General features: G+C 46.3%; 1 protein-coding gene across 4 annotated transcripts in view; it reads left to right on the forward strand.

Moving 5' to 3' along the window:
* The window catches only part of LOC139558997 (protein capicua homolog), a 38,806-nt gene that overhangs the window by 18,240 nt on the left and 2,623 nt on the right, over positions 1-17,943 (forward strand). For 2 of the 4 annotated variants that reach the window (XM_071374576.1, XM_071374575.1), the window contains 17 exons: positions 430-561; positions 1,068-1,236; positions 2,117-2,216; positions 2,509-2,691; positions 4,359-4,491; positions 5,028-5,203; positions 5,504-5,642; positions 6,578-6,660; positions 6,943-7,846; positions 8,254-8,393; positions 8,561-8,718; positions 10,110-10,672; positions 11,893-12,116; positions 12,304-12,449; positions 15,634-15,791; positions 17,150-17,293; positions 17,637-17,762. In XM_071374576.1, the coding sequence (XP_071230677.1) occupies positions 430-561; positions 1,068-1,236; positions 2,117-2,216; positions 2,509-2,691; positions 4,359-4,491; positions 5,028-5,203; positions 5,504-5,642; positions 6,578-6,660; positions 6,943-7,846; positions 8,254-8,393; positions 8,561-8,718; positions 10,110-10,672; positions 11,893-12,116; positions 12,304-12,449; positions 15,634-15,791; positions 17,150-17,293; positions 17,637-17,762 (3,678 nt within the window). The remainder of the gene's footprint in view (positions 1-429; positions 562-1,067; positions 1,237-2,116; positions 2,217-2,508; positions 2,692-4,358; positions 4,492-5,027; positions 5,204-5,503; positions 5,643-6,577; positions 6,661-6,942; positions 7,847-8,253; positions 8,394-8,560; positions 8,719-10,109; positions 10,673-11,892; positions 12,117-12,303; positions 12,450-15,633; positions 15,792-17,149; positions 17,294-17,636; positions 17,763-17,943) is intronic. The other 2 variants (XM_071374577.1, XM_071374578.1) reach the window with 2 other exon arrangements.

The following is a 17,943-nucleotide window of genomic DNA, read 5'->3' on the forward strand; positions in this document are numbered from 1 at the left end:
CAGTATATGTTGTTCTTGACCAACTAGGTTGTCATTGTGAAATATAATTTGTACTTGGAGAAATATCTGAATCAATTGAAGCATATTATATACTAACCAAGACCTATGTTCCATTTCCAATAAGACCCTGTATGTTAGTATTCCATTTGACTGTATGACCGTTAACCAGTGTGGATTCCAACATGGTGGGTCACTTCCCAATGGGGCTGAGATGGACATGACTAAAGACTGGGCTCTAACAGGAAATATTTTGTTTTTCTTAAGGGTCACAAGAGAATTCAAATGGCGGGGAATTCGGTGTGGACACGCCGTCATGGCACAAAGACAATTTGGGAACCACTTCAGTTAACCCTCACTATTTGAGATTTTGTTTGAAATCACCAGCTATTCATAATATTTTCCTTCCGAATCCGCCTTTTCCTCCCACAGTATGGACCAATGTGGAGCCCCGGTCAGTGCCAGTGTTTCCTTGGCATTCATTGGTCCCTTTCCTGGAGCCCAGCCAGTCGAGTGCGGCTGCCCAGCCCACTGATGGCCAACAGCTTGTCAATCAGAGCAACGGTGAGGATTTGATCAACACTCATGTGTTGAAATAAATAGGCCTATTCTGATCAGGTTGCATACACAACTCATTTGTGTTGTACTTACTTATATTGTAAAGATATTTATGGGGAAAAGTGTACAGTATACCGTATTGCATCGTTCACTATTTGCTGCATCACTTCATAAATAAATAACTGAACTAAAATAAGTACAAATAACAGTACAAATAAATAAAAACGTTTATGTTGGTGACATTCAACCTGCCTGTTTTTACATTGAGATTTAATTACATGGATTACATTGAGTTTATTATCGAGTCCAAGAATCATAATTTCTCTATGAAACCATTTTAGCTACTTAATGTAAGGGATAATCAACAAGGGGCTATGCGTTCTCTGTAAATAATGCATCGTGCGGAAGGTAGGTGCCACGACACAGAGCAGAGCGATAATTACCAACCATTTATAGATGAGGGATAAAAACCAACCAGGATCCACCAGCAAACTCCCCTCTCTCTTGGTCAGAGCCTCGTTGTGGGGTGGCCCTAGTGAGTGACGGACGGGTGGGCCCACCAGATGCAGGACGAGGGTCTCCATCCCGCCCACCGCCCTCCTCCAATGACAACAACCCCCAAGCTGAAAGAGCAGAAAGAGGCGGAGCCGACAGCGAGACGGAGAGCGATGCAGATGACCCGTACGTTTTTTTCTAGGTTGTTTAATGGTCGTTCGAAAGTGTGTCATCTGTTGTATTGCAGGTGACACACTACAAGTGGGATGTAAAATGAAATAATGTTGTCTGTAATATTTGAAAGCTCCTCTAGGGCTTTCTACAATAGTCTTTCACAAAGGCTTGCGTTGCAGTAGGAACCAGGAAAGACTGGTGCTCTTTCAATTGCTCTAGCTTCATTGATTGTTGAATACATTTAGTTTGATGGAGAGACCTACGTAGAGCAAATGTTATAGCTGTGTTTGTATACAGTTGAATGTACCACTTTAAACCCCCAAATGGGCTTAGAAATTAAATGATGAAGAAGGATAAAGCTTTTTGCCCCACTCAACAGTTCTTAATCGAGGTATGTTACTAAGGGCATATTCTCTTGAAGAAATAGCTATTAGCACATCATTGAAAAAGATTGGAAAATCTGCCCTTTTTTCTGGTTCTCCTACACATTAACACATTATTATGTTTTTCTGATTGGCAGCCCATATTCACATTACGTTTCTGATTGGCAGGCCATATTCACATTACGTTTCTGATTGGCAGGCCATATTCACATTAAGTTTCTGATTGGCAGGCCATATTCACATTACGTTTCTGATTGGCAGGCCATATTCACATTACGTTTCTGATTGGCAGGCCATATTCACATTACGTTTCTGATTGGCAGGCCATATTCACATTACGTTTCTGATTGGCAGGCCATATTCACATTAAGTTTCTGATTGGCAGGCCATATTCACATTACGTTTCTGATTGGCAGGCCATATTCACATTACGTTTCTGATTGGCAGGCCATATTCACATTACGTTTCTGATTGGCAGGCCATATTCACATTGAGTTTCTGATTGGCAGGTTCTTTCCGGGTGTAGCAAATGATGCTGCCCCGTCTACAGGCACTATGAAGAGGCGGACTCAGTCCCTCAGTGCTCTTCCAAAAGATGGAGACAGAAAGGTAAGCTCTCTGCTTGACTGTCTCTGGCTTTTATTTTATTAGCTGTGTCTCTCAGTCCAATATCTCCCACTCACATACAGTATGTGTCCCTCTCTCTGTGTGCCATTAGCTCAAACTTGAAATTGCCGTTATCTACAGATCAAGGATCAGATTACATGACCCCCAATGTCAATCTTACCATTAGGGGGATAAAGAATATCTAACCCTGTATCAGTGGTTAGGGTCAAATTCGAACTACTCCTTGTGGCTCATGGCTTCCATGCACCCTCTTACCTCTCTCTCTCTGTCTTAGAGGGAAAAGGACCACATTCGGCGGCCAATGAACGCGTTCATGATCTTTAGCAAGCGTCACCGGGCGCTGGTGCACCAGAGGCACCCCAACCAGGACAACCGCACGGTCAGCAAGATCCTGGGCGAGTGGTGGTACGCCCTGGGGCCACAAGAGAAGCAGAAGTACCACGACCTCGCCTTCCAGGTACATACCAATGATGTACAGTGCATTCAGAAAGTATTCAGACCCCTTGACTTTTTCCACATTTTGTTACGTTACAGCCTTATTCAAAAAAAAAAATATCCTCATCAACACACAATACCCCATAATGACGAAGCAAAAACTGGTTTTTAGACATTTTTACAAATGTATTAAAAATAAAAACGGATATATCACATTTACGTAAGTATTCAGACCCTTTACTCTGTACTTTGTTGAAGCACCTCTGGAAGCAATTACAGCCTTGAGTCTTCTTTGGTATGACGCTACAAGCTTGGCACACCTGTATTTGGGGAGTTTCTCCCATTCCTCTCTGCAGATCCTCTCAAGCTCTGTCAGGTTGGATGGGGAGTGTCACTGTACAGCTATTTTCAGGTCTCTCCAGAGATGTTCGATCTGGTTCAAGTCCGGTCTCTGGCTGGGCCACTCAAGGACATTCAGAGACTTGTCCCGAAGCCACTCCTGCGTTGTCTTGGCTGTGTGCTTAATGTAAGTCACTGTGTTCCTTGGGACCTTCAATGCTGCTGAAATGTTTTGGTACCCTTCCCCAGATCTGTGCTTCAACACAATCCTGTCTCAGAGCTCTACGGACAATTCCTTCGACCTCATGGTTCGTTTTTTTCTCTGACATGCAATGTCAACTGTGGGACCTATTATAGACAGGTGTGTGCCTTTCCAAATCATGTCCAATCAATTGAATTTACCACAGATGGACTCCAATCAAGTTGTAGAAACATCTCAAGGATGATCAAAGGAAACAGGATGCACCTGAGCTCAATTTCGAGTCTCGTAGCAAAGGGTTGGAATTCTTATAAGTTATTTTTTATAAATTTGCAAACATTTCTAAAAACCTGTTTTCACTTTGCCGTTGTGGGGTATTGCTGAGGATTTTTATTTATTGAATACATTTTTGAACAAGGCTGTAACATAACAAAATGTGGAAAAAGTCAGGGGGTCTGAATACTTTCCGAAGGCACTGTATATAAACACTGGATGACCGACAGGGTATTGAAGCCACTGCACAGTCATCTTGGTTTCTCCTCCAGTGTAAAAAAGATTTTGGAAGCTATAGAAATTCATTTATTCATGTCTACATTCATTTTTTGCATGTTTATTCTATTACAGACACCCTAATGCATACGTTTAAATTATATTATGTTAGCTAAATATAAAAATGTAATTAAAAATATATATAAAAACATTTTCCTTAAAGTATTTTTTTAAGAGAGTTCTAATGTTACTGTCCCCACTACAGAAAAAAATACTTAAATACATGTAGTTTTGTTCTTGAAACATTTAATTGAAATGCTGTATAATTCCATTCATTCCTGTGGAGGACTATTCCTACTGGGGGAGTGCCAATATGGCCGACCGGTGGCTTCAAAACCTCTCAATGGCCAATACAGAGCATCAGTAATCCAGGGTTTATACACATCATTGGTATATAGACCATACAGCACAAACAGATCTGGGACCAGGCAATAATGATTATGTTAATATCAAAAGATTGTGTTGTTTATTGTGCCTTTCAATATACCCAAGGACTCTGAACCCGGAGAATAGGATATTCGGTTTTCTTTCTGTCCTTCCTTCTATCCTTTTCATGTTATGACTCCTTTTCACTGACTCCATTCTCCATTCCTCCCTCCCAGGTGAAGGAGGCTCACTTCAGGGCCCACCCAGACTGGAAGTGGTGCAACAAGGACAGGAGGAAGTCTATCTCTGAGGGCCGAGGGACCCCAGGGGCCAAAGAGGCACGCGAGAGGAGCATGTCGGAGAGCGCAGGTCAGAGTGTGTGTGTGTGTGTGTGTGTGTGTGTGTGTGTGTGTGTGTGTGTGTGTGTGTGTGTGTGTGTGTGTGTGTGTGTGTGTGTGTGTGTCTTTTCACCATAGGTGTGTTTGCATTTGTGTATGTTTATTTATCATCTTAAGGTCTTACACTTTACTTACAGGAACATGTACATCATAGTGAGAGGACTGTAATGAAAAGTGTTACCTACTTATTGGTATGTGTCTGTACTCCACTCCTCTGAGGGTGCGTGTGGGTGGGTTTGTTTTTCCCTGTGCTTGTACAAGCTATTTTGAATCATCTTGGTTGTGTGTAATTGTATGAGTGCGTTTACTATTTTTAAATGTCTTGCATGCAATATACGCTATTGGCCTGTTTCCCGGACACTGGACGAAATGGCAAACTCAATTGAGAATCTCCATTGAAAGTGCTTTTTAGTCCAGCACTACGCTTAATGTGTGTCTGGGAAACCAGCCTTGTTTAATGTGTATATGGTTTTACTAAGACTCTTTCTCCCCCCTCCTCCTCCATAGAGCCCGAGTCAGTGTCTCAGGGCATGGAGGTGAAGGGTACGGCAGGCCCGGGCTGGCCTGGGGGCTCTGAGCATCATGTGGGGGACTACAGTGGCCAGCTCCCTCGCCCCCGTGCCTTCTCCCAGAGTGCAGTACACAGCCTGGAGAGGAGGGAGCGGACCAGAGATGTGGAGAAGGTACAGGACTGATATAGTTAGTGGCATCCCTTTTTCTTCCGTTCTACCTATTTTGTGCGCCATTTTCCACTGCTTATCCTTTTTTTTTTTGTATTTTCTTTTTTTCCCATCATTCTTCTCTCTCTGTTTAGCAATAGTTCCAGAGTAACAGACTGCGTTACAGTATATCTCAAAGCACTTAGCATAGTAAGAAGGGAACTCACCCATTTTTACTTCCAATGTATGGCGCCCACACCCAGGTGGTGCACGGCGGCCAATGGAGCCGTGGAGCTAACTTCTGGCTCTGCATTTCTCACCCAGTTGTGTCGAGAAGGGACCAGCTCGTTCCGCAGCCGCCCCCCTACTCTCTCCCTGGCACAGTGTGGGGCCAGCGAGGACGTGACCAGCGACGAGGAGCGCATGGTTATCTGTGAGGAAGAGGGGGACGATGATGTCATGGGTGAGGTCACAGTCATATTTAGGGGGTGTTGCTAAATTCACTCTGGAGTGCCAGAGTGTGCTCAGAGTGCGCTCTGGGCGTTCGTAAATTCAGAGCGTTTCGCTCTCGGAGCGTTCAGAGTGCACACTGGTCGCTTTGGCCGACGAGTAGCGATGATCTGAGCGTTCTGACCTCACAACGTCAGTGAAGCACCCACGCTAACTGGCTAACGTTGGCTAGCTTGCTAGCTACTTCCAGACACAAATGGGAGAACACCTCACTCTGTCCATTTTACTCTAGAGGGTTGGTGACTGTAACTGTGCTGCTCGCAACAATTGAATTACGACGTTTACTGACACCGTTCATATTCAGCGGGTGTTGCGCATTCATAAGTTCATCAGTTATTCTGCGCTCTGGCACACTAGGACGAGAGTGCTCTGAAATCGGAGTAGATAGCCAGAGTGAATTTACAAACGCACCCTTAGTGTGGCTACCATAGAATTAGGAATTAGAATAAAAAAAAGAAATGCTGGAAATACATCACCTATGCCTCTACTGCCATTCATTCCAATTAGACTGGTTTGGATTTCTCCCTGACCAAAATGGCTGCCATTATCATACCTTTCTGGAACTTTGAGGGTTAATGACATAGCTCCTCTAGTAATTTAATAGGATCTCTATGATGTCCACTGTCGCATTCATAGAAAAAGAATAGATGACCTATTCTGTTTCTACGGTTTTAATACTGTTCCTGTTCTATGGCTCCTCAATGTCTTGCACATGTAGTCTGTAGTGTTTTACCACAGGAATTATCTCACAGATGACTTATTTCCCCCTAGCTGGGATGTTGGTTGTCTGTCTTGTATTCGTCCATTTTTAATGGCACGTTCCCTATTGTTTCATTACTGTCTTTACTGTCCTATCACGTCTGATTGGACCTTTTGCTTTATGTCCAGAGGACTCGTGCCCTGAAGGATCCATAGACCTCAAGTGTAAAGAGAGAGTGACTGACAGTGACGAGGATGAGCCGGATGGACAGGTACCCTACACGTTTAGCCGTATAGCCTCTTTAGCCTTTTGGACTGTAGGTGCTATTAACTAGGTACAATTTAGATTTCATGGGTAATGGAGCTGCCAAATGAAGTAGCATTGTCCTACTGAATATTAACAGATATCTAGTAGATTCGATTCCTACTGTTTCTTCTCACCCGTGCTAAGGTGGTGTGAGTCTGATCCAGTTTAAATTCTACATTGGTGCACTAAGAGAGTTAATTCAGGAGGAACCTTAGTTAACATTTCTCTTTGATCTCTCCCCCTCCAGCAAGCCTTCCAGCCAGTGGTCCGTTCCTCTCTCCCCTCCTCCACCAACACCTCCCACGCCGACTCTCACTCCGACTCTACCAAGGGGGACACAAGGGGCAGCGCCGGAGAGAGCTCTGAGAGGAAGAGAAAACGAGGGATGGAGGGAGGAGAAGAGGGAAGTGGAGAATCCAAAAGAGGAAGGGGTGGAGGGGGGCACGTTCCCTCTAATTCCATCCCTGGATCGGCGCCCAACACCTCGGCCCCTGCTCTGGGTTATGGACTCACCCAGGTGCTCGGTGCAGTCCGGATGGCCCCCACCATGGTGACCAACATGGTATGCCCCATCACCAGCATGCCCATCCCCATCGCCAGCAAGCCAATGGAATGCTCCATTGCCATCAGTGCACTGCCTGGGGAGAAGAAAGCCACGCTTCTGATTGGAGGACCGGGAGCAGGAGGCGGGCCTTTCACAGCAGGGGGTGGGTACTTGTCCTCGTCCTCTCCAAATCCCGTGAGTGTGGGGCCGGGGGGGCTGCAGGTCACCAGTCTAGTGCTGGGAGGTGCTTTCCCCAACCAGTCTATACAGCTCATAGCCCCGCCTCAGCCTCTCTTAAGCTCCACCCACAGCACCCTGCCACTCCCCCTCCCCCTGCTGCAGCCCCAGTTCCTTCCTGCCAGTTCTCTCACCCCCCCTGGCGGTGCCAAGCCTGGCCTCACCCAGGTGCAGTACATCCTGCCCACCCTGTCATCTGTCAGCGCCAACCCCAAGACCCCCTCCCCCCAGCTAACCCAGCAGCCAACCGGCGTCCGCACGCTGCCCTCCACTCCGCCCACACATGTCTCCCTGGCCAATGGAATACATTCGGGGGCAGGAGTGGAAATAAGATATGCCACAGTGGGAGGGGTCAGCCCTGGAGAAAGAGGTGAGAGAGAGGAGAGATTGGCCGACAGGGATGGAAAAGGGGAGGACCTATGGAAAAGGGGAGGGTACTTTGTTTTATACAAAGGGGATATGTTTACGACCATCCAAAATTCATAAGTCTAAGTTTTATTTTTTGGGGGGGTGAGTTAGTTGAATGCTCCTTCAAGCCCAGAATAAGTGTAACCCTCTGTTTAGTCTAACACTTTAATGTTACCTGTCAGTGAGAGATTCATCACCTTATGGTTGTCATTAGTTATCATGCCAACACAGTCTTACCTAAACCAACATCTCTCGCTTTCTCTCTCGCTCGCTCTCGCTCTCTCTCTTGCTCTCTCGCTCTCTCTCACTCTAACTCTCACTCTCACTCTCACTCTCACTCTCTCTCTCTCTCTCACACACACACACCAGTCCAAGCCCAGTCTCCAGTCTTGCAGAGCAAGATGTTGGTTCCCATGGCAACAGTGAGAACCGGCTCTACTCCTCCTCAGCCCAGCTCCCTGGTGGCTCCTCCCCTTCCTGTGCAAAATGGTGCTCTACCAGGAAGCAAGGTACCGATTATTACACACAAGCATTACATACAATATAACAGCAACTTTCCGAAAAAATGTGTTGTTACTGCGGGAGTAATGACACACAACCCATGCTCCATGCAGCTGATGCATGGGGACCACTAGCCTCTTGGCTGACCTGTTGATGTGTGTGTTATCCTGCACAGATTATCCAGATCGCCCCCATGAGGGTCCAGACAAATGTCCACTCTGCTGGAGCAGTGCATCCTGGGAGTTCCTTCCCTGTATCCATGGCAACAGCCACTGTGATGACTCCTGCCATCACACCCCCTCAGACCGTGTTGCTAACCTCGCCTCCAACAAGGTACTCACTTTAACCTACGAGAAACGTCTGATTATCCAGTATATATACTGAACAAAAATATACATAAGCGCAACATGTAAAGTGTTGGTCCCATGTTTCATGAGCTGAAATAAAAGATTCAATACATTTTCCATTTGCACAAAAAGCTTATTTTTCTCACATTTTGTGCACAAATTTGTTAACATCCCTGTTAGTGAGCATTTCTCCTTTGCCAAGATAATCGATCCAGCTGACAGGTGTGGCAAATCAAGAAGCTGATTAAACAGCATGCTCATTACACAGGTGCACCTTGTGCCGGGGACAATAAAAGGCCACTCTAAAATGTGCAGCTTTGTCACACACCACAATGCCACAGATGTCTCAAGTTTTGAGGGAGCATGCAGTCGGCATGCTGACTGCAGGAATGTCCACCAGAGCTGTTGCCAGAGATTTTACTGTTCCTTTCTCTACCATAACCCGCCTCCAACGTGGTTTTAGAGAATTTGGCAGTACGTCCAACCGGGCTCACAACCGCAGACCACGTGTATGGCGTCGTGTGGGTGAGTGGTTTGCTGATGTCAAAATTGTGAAGAGTTCCCAATGGTGGCAGTGGGGTTATGTTATGGACAGGCATAAGCTACGGACAACGAACACAATTTCATTTTATAGATGGCAATTTGAATGCACAGCGATACCGTGACGAGATCCTGAGGCCCATTGTTGTGCCATTCATCCGCCGCCATCACCTCATATTTCAGCATGATAATGCACAGTCCCATTTCGCAAGGATCTGGGCACAATTCCTGGAAGCTGAAAATGTCCCAATTCTTCCATGACCTGCATACTGAGAAGACAGCTCACCCATTGAGTATGTTTGGTATGCTCTGGATCCACGTAGAACACAGCGTGTTCCAGTTCCCTCCAGTATCCAGCAACTTCTCACAGCCATTGAAGAGGAGTGGCACAACATTCCACAGGCCACCGTCAACAGCATAATCAACTCTATGCAAAGGAGATGTGTTGCACTGCATGAGGCAAATGGTGGTCACACCAGATACTGACTGGTTTTCTGATCCATGTCCCTACCTTTTTTTTTACGTATCTGTGACCAACAGACCAATATCTGTATTCCCAGTAATGTGAAATCCACAGATCAGGGCGTAATGAATTTATTTCAATTGACTGATTTCTTCAAATGAACTGTAACTCAGTCAAATCTTTGAAATTGTTGCATGTTACGTTTATATTTTTGTTCAGTGTGTATGTCCCACTATTACTTTCACGTGGTTTTAATGACAAGAGAACCTCTGCAGACTTTTAGTTTATTGTGGCTGTGCCTTTGTCAATTGACCTTCATCAGAACAATGTGTACATAGCTGACCCTCCTGCATTTTGGTTCTCCTTTACTCTAGGATCACTTATGTCCAATCAGGCACCGGAGTGGTCTCCACGGCAACAGTCCAGGCCCCTCCCTCTTCAGGCCCCGCCTACCTGCCATCGTCCCTGACGACCCTGGGCTTCACCGCCATCGCCCCGGCCGGCCAAGCCCTTGTGCACCCTCTCGTAGCGGGCCAACCACCCTGGCTAGCCCCAGCCCTTTCCCCTGGAGCCCCGGGGACCGGACGTCAACTCCTCACCACCATTTACCCGGCCCAGAACGTCACCCTGGCGCCAGATGTGGTTACCATGACCTCCGTGCCCCCCAATTTGGCTCAAGAAGTGTCCGGCCAATCATCACACTTGGCTGTCGGCGTCCAGGGTTCAAAGGACGTGACCCGGTCACATGAAGAGGGAATGCCACACCTGACTGCAGAGATGGAGCACAAGCCAAAGGTCGAGGGACAGGCCCAAAGGAAGACCAAGACACAGATAAAGAAAGAAAGCATAAAGAAAGAAAAGATGACAGAGGATGTCGAGGCACATAGCAAACCCGGTGCTAACTCAATGGGTACGTCCAACAGCAACACACCAACAGGTACGTCAAAACTGTAGTCCGCCTGCCCTCACTCTCACTCTGTTCCCTTTCACCTCCCCTCCTCCTCTCTCACCTCCATCTCTCCTCTCCTCACCTCTCTGCTTATGACCTCTTCTGCTATAGTTGCCTCTTTTCTAACTAGCTGTGCTACTATATACACTATATATACAAAAGTATGTGGACACCCCTTCAAAATAGTGGATTTGGCAATTTCAAATTTCTGCCCTGCTAGAGTTGTCCCTGTCATCTGTAAATGCAGTTATTGTGAAGTGGAAATGTCTAGGAGCAACAACGGCTCAGCCGCGAAGTGATAGGCCACACAAGCTCACAGAACGTGTTGCACATAAAAATCTGAGTTCCAAACTGCCTCTGGAAGCAACGTAAGCACAAGAACTGTTTGTTGGGAGCTTCATGAAATAGGTTTCCATAGCCGAGCAGCCGCACACAAGCATAAGATCACCTTGCGCAATGCTATGCGTCATACTTGAGTGGTGTAAAGCTAGCTGCCATTGGACTCTGGAGCAGTGGAAATGCGTTTTCTGGAGTGATGAATTACACTTCACCATCTGTCAGTCCGACGGACGAATCTGGGTTTGGCGGATGCCAGGAGAACGCTACTTGCCCCAATGCATAGTGCCAACTGTAAAGTTTGGTGGAAGAGGAATAATGGTCTGGGGCTGTTTTTCATGGTTCAGGTTAGGCCCCTTAGTTCCAGTGAAGGGAAATCTTAATACTACAGTATACAATGACATTCTAGACGATTCTGTGCTTCCAATTTAGTGGCAACCGTTTGGGGAAGGCCCTTTCCTGTTTCAGCATGATAATGCCCCCGTGTACAAAGAGAGGTCCACACAGAAATGGTTTGTCGAGATCGGTGTGGAAGAACTTGATTGGCCTGCACAGAGCCCTGACCTCAACCCCATCGAACACATTTGGAATGAATTGCGACGCCCACTGCGAGCCAGGCCTAATCGCCCAACATCAGTGCCCGACCTCACTAATGCTCTTGTGGCTGAATGAAAGCAAGTCCCCACAGCAATGTTCCAAAAACTAGTGGAACCCTTCCCAGAGGAGTGGAGGCTGTTATAGCAGCAAAGCAGGAACCAACTCCATATTAATGCTCATGATTATGGAATGAGATGTTGAACTAGCTGGTGCTTTTGGTCATGTAGTGTATTTTTACTAGGAATCATGAGCCACTATCGTGTCTTTTCCTGCAGGGAGTGAAGAAAACGGTGGTCGAGCCAGCCACGTGAAAGAAGAGAACACGGACGATGCCAGAGATTATGCCAAAGAGAAACAGACAGACGTGGATGGAGAGAGGGAGAGGGGGATAAAGATGGAATGTGGGACACCTGAACCAGAGAGGTCCAGGGAGACAGATAATTGGCCCCATGAGGGCCACAACAAAGGGGACAGTGGCAACGGGGGCCACAGCAAAGGGGTAAGAGACGACTCTATAGATATTGCAAAAGCAATGCAATTAATTTGTTAATCGTCCTGCAAACGATTATTGCGACGCAAACAATTATCCCAAACACTGATCAAGGACGAGGCTGCTGGTATGGTTACTGATCCTTCCTTATTTTATTCTCTCTCTCTCTCTCTCTCTCCTCCCCCCCTCCCTCCAGGCTGGACCGAGGGAACCTCCCCACCCTCCCACAGGACAGGACACTCCTCCGCCTGCCCCACAGACTGACAGGGACGCGCCCCCCTCAGCCAAGAAGACCAAATTCCGCCCTCCGCCACTCAGAAAGCCCTCCGACTTCATTGACAAGTGAGTGGCAGGGATTGGGGGAGGGGGCAATGGGAGGAAATGAAAATGTCATCATAGTTGACAGTAAACATGTATTGACAGTTGACAGTTATGACCAATTGGAGAAGATTTTGTAGCCAGGGAATTAGTTGGTTGGAGCTTGTTGCTTACATCAGTAATGTTGAGGGTTCGATCCAGACCCGGCGCCAGGATAAAGTGACTAAAGGGGCAGTTGTAATCGGCGAGAGGGCTACATTTCTGGGGGGGTTCTTGCATTGGAATTGTATTGAATTCTGCTTATATCACGCCACACCACAATAAACATAACGTTCACATGCAGAGACTCCGAGATCATTGAGTGCTTTTGAAGTGACAGGTTGGAAATCTACCCTCTCTCTGCTGCGCTGTATCAGCGTAAAATAGGGGCTTTCTAGCAGTCGTAAGGGCAAATATTCAGGAGGCAGGCAGGTAGAGGTGCAAATGAGTGTTGGATTTATTTACACAGCGCTGGTGTTTGAAAGATGACGGTGGTATTTACAAATATATATACAAAGTTCAAAATAATCTCATCAGGCAAAACCTGTCTTGTGGGGTCTACCAGGCTCAAATACAACCTCCCGTTGAGTTACCCAAACGTGAACTAACTAGAACATCCCAAAATGGGCACTTAAATACATTTGGCCAGTCCTATTCTCAGCACGCAGGTCAGGTATGTCCACCACAGGTCAAGTTGTAGAAACATCTCAAGGATGATCAATGGAAACAGGATGCATCTGAGCTCAATTTCAAGTCTCATTGCAAAGGGTCTGAATACTTATGTAAATAAGGTATATCTGTTTAAAAATGTTAAATACATTTGCAAACATTACTAAAAAACTGTTTTCGCTTCATCATTATGGGGGTATTGTGTGTAGATTGATGAGGACAGAACGTAATTTAATCCATTTTAGAATAAGGCTGTAATGTAACAAAATGTTGAAAAAGTCAAGAGTCTGAATACTTTCAGAATGCGCTGTATGCACGTTCACACGACATTAAACATGACGGAGAAACCAGACTTATGCTCTCCAAAACAAAGACAATGAAGAAATTGACAGGTAAATGGTAAATGCAATTAAATAAACCAAAAGTTCTTTATCACAAGTGTTGCGTAGTTTGTGAGCTCTCCAAACAACGTTTCCTTTTGGAGAATAAGAATGCTATGAATATATATTATATTGAATGAATTATCAACATTTCCCTAACCAAACATTCTAAATTAATGGGGGAATATGTAGACATTAATAGTAACTTCACTGATGAATATACACTGAGTGTAAAAAACATTAAGAACACCTGCTCCTTTTGTGACATAGACTGACCAGGTGAAAGCTATGATCCCTTATTGATGTCACTTGTTAAATCCACGTGAATCAGTGTAGATGAAGGGGAGGAGGCTGGGTAAAGAAGGATTTTTAAGCCTTGAGACAATTGAGGCATGGATTGTGTATGTGTGCCATTCAGAGGGTGAACGGACAAGACAGAAAATATAAGGTCCTTTGAACGAGGTATTTAAGTGCCTTGAAAACGGGGTATTTAAGTGCCTTTGAACGGGGTATTTAAGTGCATTTGAACGGGGTATTTAAGTGCCTTTGAACGGGGTATTTAAGTGCCTTTGAACGGGGTATTTAAGTGCATTTGAACGGGGTATTTAAGTGCCTTTGAACGGGGTATTTAAGTGCCTTTGAACGGGGTATTTAAGTGCATTTGAACGAGGTATTTAAGTGCCTTTGAACGGGGTATGGTAGTAGGTGCCTGGCGCAACCCTGCTGGGTTTGTCACACTCAACTGTCTCCCGTGTGTATCAATGGTTCACCACCCAAAGGACATCCAGACAACTTGACACAACTGTGGGAAGCATTGGAGTCAACACGGGCCAGCATCCCCGTGGAAAGCTTTCGACACCTTGTAGAGTCCATGCCCAGACAAATTGAGGCTGCCCTGAGGGAGAAAGGAGTGGTGCAGCTCAATATCAGGAAGGTCTTCCTAAAATGTTGTACACTCTTGTGTATATTTCACAGGGCATTGATAAACATTGACACAATAAAACAAATAGTGGGGCAGAATTGGCGCGAGTCAGTGTGCAATAGTGGAGAGGGAAGTGGCTATAGCACCTCTTCGCCACACACCCCTCTCCTTATTCTGGTCTCAACATATTTAATGATGCTGGAGACACGTTCCTCATTCATAAGCAGTAACCTCATAAACATTGTCAGGACGTAACACTGGTCATTCTCCCTGCAACTGAAATCATTACCGTTCAGTATTTCTGTCCACCCACATTAAAGGTACACACTACCCAAACTAATGGACATGTGACAGCAAGGCAGAATGGCACATTCCAAACGAGCACTGGGTACATGATGCGTATTGACCAACATGTCGTGTCCATTTGGTGAATGTAGATTGGCAGAGCAAATAAAGGAACATCACAGCACAGCCATGAACTAGATGCCCAGGACCTAAACACTGTCCATGAACCTTTTGGCTAATCAGGGGCTTTGTTGAAGCAGTTAAGGAAGCATCCTCTCCCGACACGATGAACAGTGGACCCTGGGGTTGTCTCCAGAGCCCCCAGCAGTGATGCAACTTCCATGCCACACCCAGGAACATTTTGCGATGCAGTCATTTTTTTCTCCAAGCCCGGGGAATGGGTCAGAGAACTCCCTGTCCTCTCCTGTCATAATCAATTCAGTGTCAGTCAGTGTCGGGATGAAAACCTCACACACCCCCATCATAGGGCAGACACTCCTGCAGAGCACCCCCCCCCCCCCTCCATAGGAACAGCAGAGGAGCAAGGAGACATTTCGGCATTCAATATGGCACCCGACCGGTAAACTTGACCCCGCCTTTTATAAATTAAAATCAAATATTATAGGCGGAGGCGTATCACGTTGTTCACTTAGCCTACAACAGAAATGAGAAGCGTTTTTTTTCACGCTTTTTATGGAAACCCAGAGGAGTCACACCTAACCGTCTCAGTGGCTTTACATAGCCCCGCTACACACACCATGGCGCGCTCTGTCCATTGTGCTGATACCACTCAGAAAAACTAAGGAGGCACACCTTTGAAGTGAGGGGGCTAAGCCCTTTTTAGCTCCCTCGTGGAGTCGGGTACGGTTCGATCCCAACAGGGGCCTCATAAAATCTAACTCTATTTCAACAGTACCAGGGTCCTGTCGGGGTCCTATTTCGAGGAGCGCTTTGCCGAGCTGCCAGAGTTCAGACCAGAAGAGGTGCTGCCCTCTCCCACCCTCCAGAGTCTGACCACTTCCCCCCGAGCCATACTGGGCAGCTACCGGAAGAAAAGGAGGAACTCCACAGGTGAGAGAGAGACAGAGACATAGCATTAAAAATGAAAAATGTGTTTATAAATTTAGCCTGTCCGCTATACAGATTGAATCTCTAACATTATTGAAATTTGACTTGGACAATAGAGAGTGCAGCCTCTTCCACATTCATACAGAAATACATAGAATCAATTGAGAATAACACCCCGTCATACACCACCCTCCCCACCCACACAAAAAGGTTAATAAGTTCATGTCAGGCAAGGCTGTGACTAGGTGGCAGTTCCACCTAGTCGCAGATACCCATAGACTTCCAGTCATTGCGCTAACGCTAGTTAGCAATGGCTCGCGGAACTACCTCCAACCTCCTTCATACTGGACACAGAGGCATTAAAATGGTTTCCACGAGTTCATCTGACTCTGGGGAAGTAGATAAAGGGCCTCATTGCCAAAATTCCCGAAGTATCCCTTTAAGGCCTACAGGCCAGCTCCAGTCCGTCGTTGCCATCTCCCACGTCTGCCTCGGGGACAAGTGAATATTTATATCTGTTCAGCCTGCATATAGGCACCATATAACGCCTCGTAGATGGCATCAGCTGGAACTCTGTTCAGTGCATGTGTGGGGTCCGATATGACCTTTCTGGCCTGTCTGATGATGGTCTCCTGGAAAATATCCTGGAGAGAGGAGGGAAGTGTCATACCGATAATCTTCCCTGCTGTCTTGGTCAGTCTCAAGATTTGGGATTGGAGGTTTAAATTTAAGCCATATCTTGAAACAAGCATGACTAGGGAGAGATTTGTCCAACATATTCAAAAGAAAATGTAATATGAATCTAGCACAGCCACTAAAATGAATTTGAACGGATTTCTTTCCTCCGTCAAGACCAGAAATACATGATAATATTATTCCATGTTCTATTGGATTCTGGAGTTAAAAACGCCTTCTCTTCATTCTATATCTGCCTCCTCTTTCTTCACTCACTCACCACCACCACCTCCTTTTCCTCTGTATCTTCTTCCTCCCCTCCTCTTTCTCTGTCTTCCTACTCCTCCTCTTCTTCTGTATCATCCTCTTCCTTTCCCCCTCTCTTCCCCTCCTCTTTCTCTGTCTTCCTCCTCCTCCCCTACTTCTGTATCATCCTCTTCCTCTCCTCTCCTCTTCCTCTCCCTCTCCTCTTCCTCTCCCCTTCTCTTCCTCTCCTCTTCTCTTCCTCTCCTTCTCTTCCCTTTCTTCCTCTCCTTCTCTTTCTCTCCCCTTCTCTTCACTTTCTTCTCTTCCTCTTCCTCTCCCCTTTTCTTCCTCCTCCTCTCTTCCTCCTCCTCTTCTCCAATCCTCTTCTGTTCCTCCTCCTCTTCTCTTCCTCCTCTACTTCTCTTCCTCCTCCCCTTCAGACCTGGACTCGTCTGCAGAGGACCCCAGCTCTCCCAGGAGGAAGACTGCAGCTCGTAGCCGTCTCTCCAGCTGCAGCTCGGAGCCCAACACACCCAAGAGCGACGTCAAGTGTGAGGGGGACATCTTCACCTTTGACAGAGCTGGTAAATAGTGTGGAGTGTACGACAGTCTGTCATAGGTTATGTCTTGTGTCCTAAATGGCACCCTATTCCCTACATAGTGCACTACTTTTGGTAGACCCCAATAGCTTTTTCCTTAGTTACTCCCTTCCTCCTTGCATTCTTTTCTCACTCATTACTTTAGATTTTTTTGTTACCTCCTCTTTTCTCCATTCTTCCATTCTCTCACTTCTCTCAATCACCCTTCTCTCCTCTCACTCCCTCTTCATGTTACTCACTCCTCTCATCTCTCACTTCTCTCAATCACCATCTTTTCCCCGCTCTTCTCTCCTCTCATCTCTCTCGCATCTCATGTATCCCTCTCTAGTTGCTGAGTCTGAGGATGTCTTGGGGGAGATGGACAGAGTGCCGTACTCCTCTCTCCGGAGGACTCTGGACCAGCGCAGGGCTCTCGTCATGCAGCTCTTCCAGGAACACGGGTTCTTCCCTTCAGGTAGTCAACCGGCACCATCTGCTTCTCTCATTGACTAATGTAGCAGAATTGTTTACTCTCATTGGTCACTTTGTATACTGGCTTTGCGGTTGAGCAAGACCAGATTACAACCAACTAGTCTCTGATACAACCACGTGAATGCTGCACTGAAATTATTTTCTTCAGAGGGCTCATCTGCTTT

This window comes from Salvelinus alpinus, chromosome 29, assembly GCF_045679555.1.
Source record: "Salvelinus alpinus chromosome 29, SLU_Salpinus.1, whole genome shotgun sequence".
Classification (NCBI taxonomy): Eukaryota; Metazoa; Chordata; class Actinopteri; order Salmoniformes; family Salmonidae; genus Salvelinus; species Salvelinus alpinus.